The sequence below is a fragment of the Camellia sinensis genome, chromosome 10 (genome assembly GCF_055761805.1).
Source record: "Camellia sinensis isolate YWXY chromosome 10, ASM5576180v1, whole genome shotgun sequence".
NCBI lineage: Eukaryota > Viridiplantae > Streptophyta > Magnoliopsida > Ericales > Theaceae > Camellia > Camellia sinensis.
Window position 1 is genome coordinate 92,469,310 of NC_138970.1, and position 1,833 is coordinate 92,471,142.

The 1,833-nt window shown below is 47.8% G+C and overlaps 1 protein-coding gene across 1 annotated transcript; it reads left to right on the forward strand.

Annotated features, from left to right (window-relative positions):
* The first annotated feature begins 265 nt into the window (after positions 1-265).
* LOC145801679 (uncharacterized) lies at positions 266-1,094 on the forward strand. The gene is made up of 2 exons (XM_082893415.1): positions 266-347; positions 642-1,094. The coding sequence occupies exons 1-2, from the start codon at positions 282-284 to the stop codon at positions 924-926; spliced, it is 351 nt and encodes a 116-aa protein (XP_082749541.1). The 5' UTR covers positions 266-281; the 3' UTR covers positions 927-1,094.
* Positions 1,095-1,833: the final 739 nt, after the last annotated feature.

Below are 1,833 nucleotides of genomic sequence, written 5' to 3' on the forward strand. Positions count from 1 at the left end.
CGGGTCCGTGGTAGGGGTAGAGTGCAGGGAGGACGGGGAGCTGGCTGGCCTGCCCTGCCTGCTGTACTGACTTTCCAGGGGTAGGGTGGGTCGACCTATCAGATCCCCTTCGCCCCTCCACCGGCTGGTCACGAGCTCATTGATGTCCCCGACTTACCTCCGGTATGTTCTACTGCATTTTGTACAGTTATTTCATTTCAGTTTACTTGATATTCCACAGAATATTGATGCGTCTGATACTTTTGCAGGCTTCTTCGGGGTACACCCGTCAGTCGTTGGCGATGAATGCCTCGATGATGGGGATGCTCCAGCGGACATTTGACCTTCTAGCCGTCTACAGCATACCGGTATGTCCTTCTGACACTGGCCTCAAACCATTCATACACTGCTTTACATAATCTGATGCACGGCACAACACCTGATACACTGATCTCACAGTATCTGAACACTGCATACACTGCATTCTGCACCGCACCCTGTACTGATAAACTGCTCACGGCATTCTTACATTGTATTCACACACTGCATTCTGCATTGCTAAACTGCTCACGGCACTCTTACACTGTACTCATACACTGCATTCTGCACCTTTAAACTGTTCACAGTGTACTGATGCATTTCCCTTTTTGTGAACTTTTCAGCCTCCTTTCCAGATTCCCATGGCAGGAGGTGCTCCAGCTAGACCTTCTGTCCCTGCTCGGAGGAGAGATGAGGAGGGCAGGATATTTCCCCGTACCAGGGGAGGGCGTACTCACGTCGGGAGTAGCTCGCGAGCTCCAGTCCCGGACGATGACGACGACGAGGAGTCAGAGGCGGAGGCAGGGTCATCGGAGGAGGAGACCGGAGACGGTTCTAGCTCGGGCTCTGACGACGATGCTGATGATGCTCCTGGACCCTCGTCCAGGAAGAGGACCAGGACGGACTGACAGCCCTTGGAGTCGCTGGACATAGATGCAGATTTTTGCTATCTTTTCTTTCTTTCTTTGTACTTTTCTTTTTGTTGGTAGATAGATTACCTTGTACTGCCGCAGGCAGATTTTTGTTTCCAAAACTTGTACATTTGAAAAGCTAAGTAAATGAAACAGACTTTTTATCTGAAAAAGTGTTTACATTTACACATTTCATGCATTGCATCGCATCTCAACATGTTACACCTCAATGTAAATGAAATTGATTGGTTATCTGAAAATTAAACGCTTGCACTGTAATAATCAGATAACTAAAGCAGCCAACAGCAAAATAACCCAAGCAATCCACTGCCTGATTCTGGACACACAGCCCTTACTCTGTTGGGGATTAATCTGCATTCAGCCCATAACACAGCATTCGATTCATTCTGCACAGGGCAATTCTCAAACAAATAGCCCAATCTGACAAGACAGAGCTCAAAGATGGAACCGGTTGGAGTCGAAATGCGTTCAAATGTAGAGAATGGCACAGCATTCTGAGCATAAGCGATTTTTGAAATCGAATGAGGGTTTTTCAAACCGGGATATCGAGCCTACCACTGAACACAGCGGGGAGGACTCAAACAAAGAGGTACACGACCTAAACACAACGAGACACGCTCGGGAGAGACTCAAAACAAAAGACGAGACTGTCAAATGAAAGAGACACGACACATAGACGCGTAAACGACGATGGGGGAACCTCGGACCACGAGGAGCCAGTTCAAACTGGGTATCGTTTCCCACCCTTTCTCATTTGTGATCCTCACATCACTCGACTCTCAAGCTCGGATTTTCTCTCAAAACCCTTTTCCTCACTTTTCTCTCAACTTACACCTCTCTATTCTTCAATCTCTCATTTTCCATCCCTCCCCGGGGTGATTAA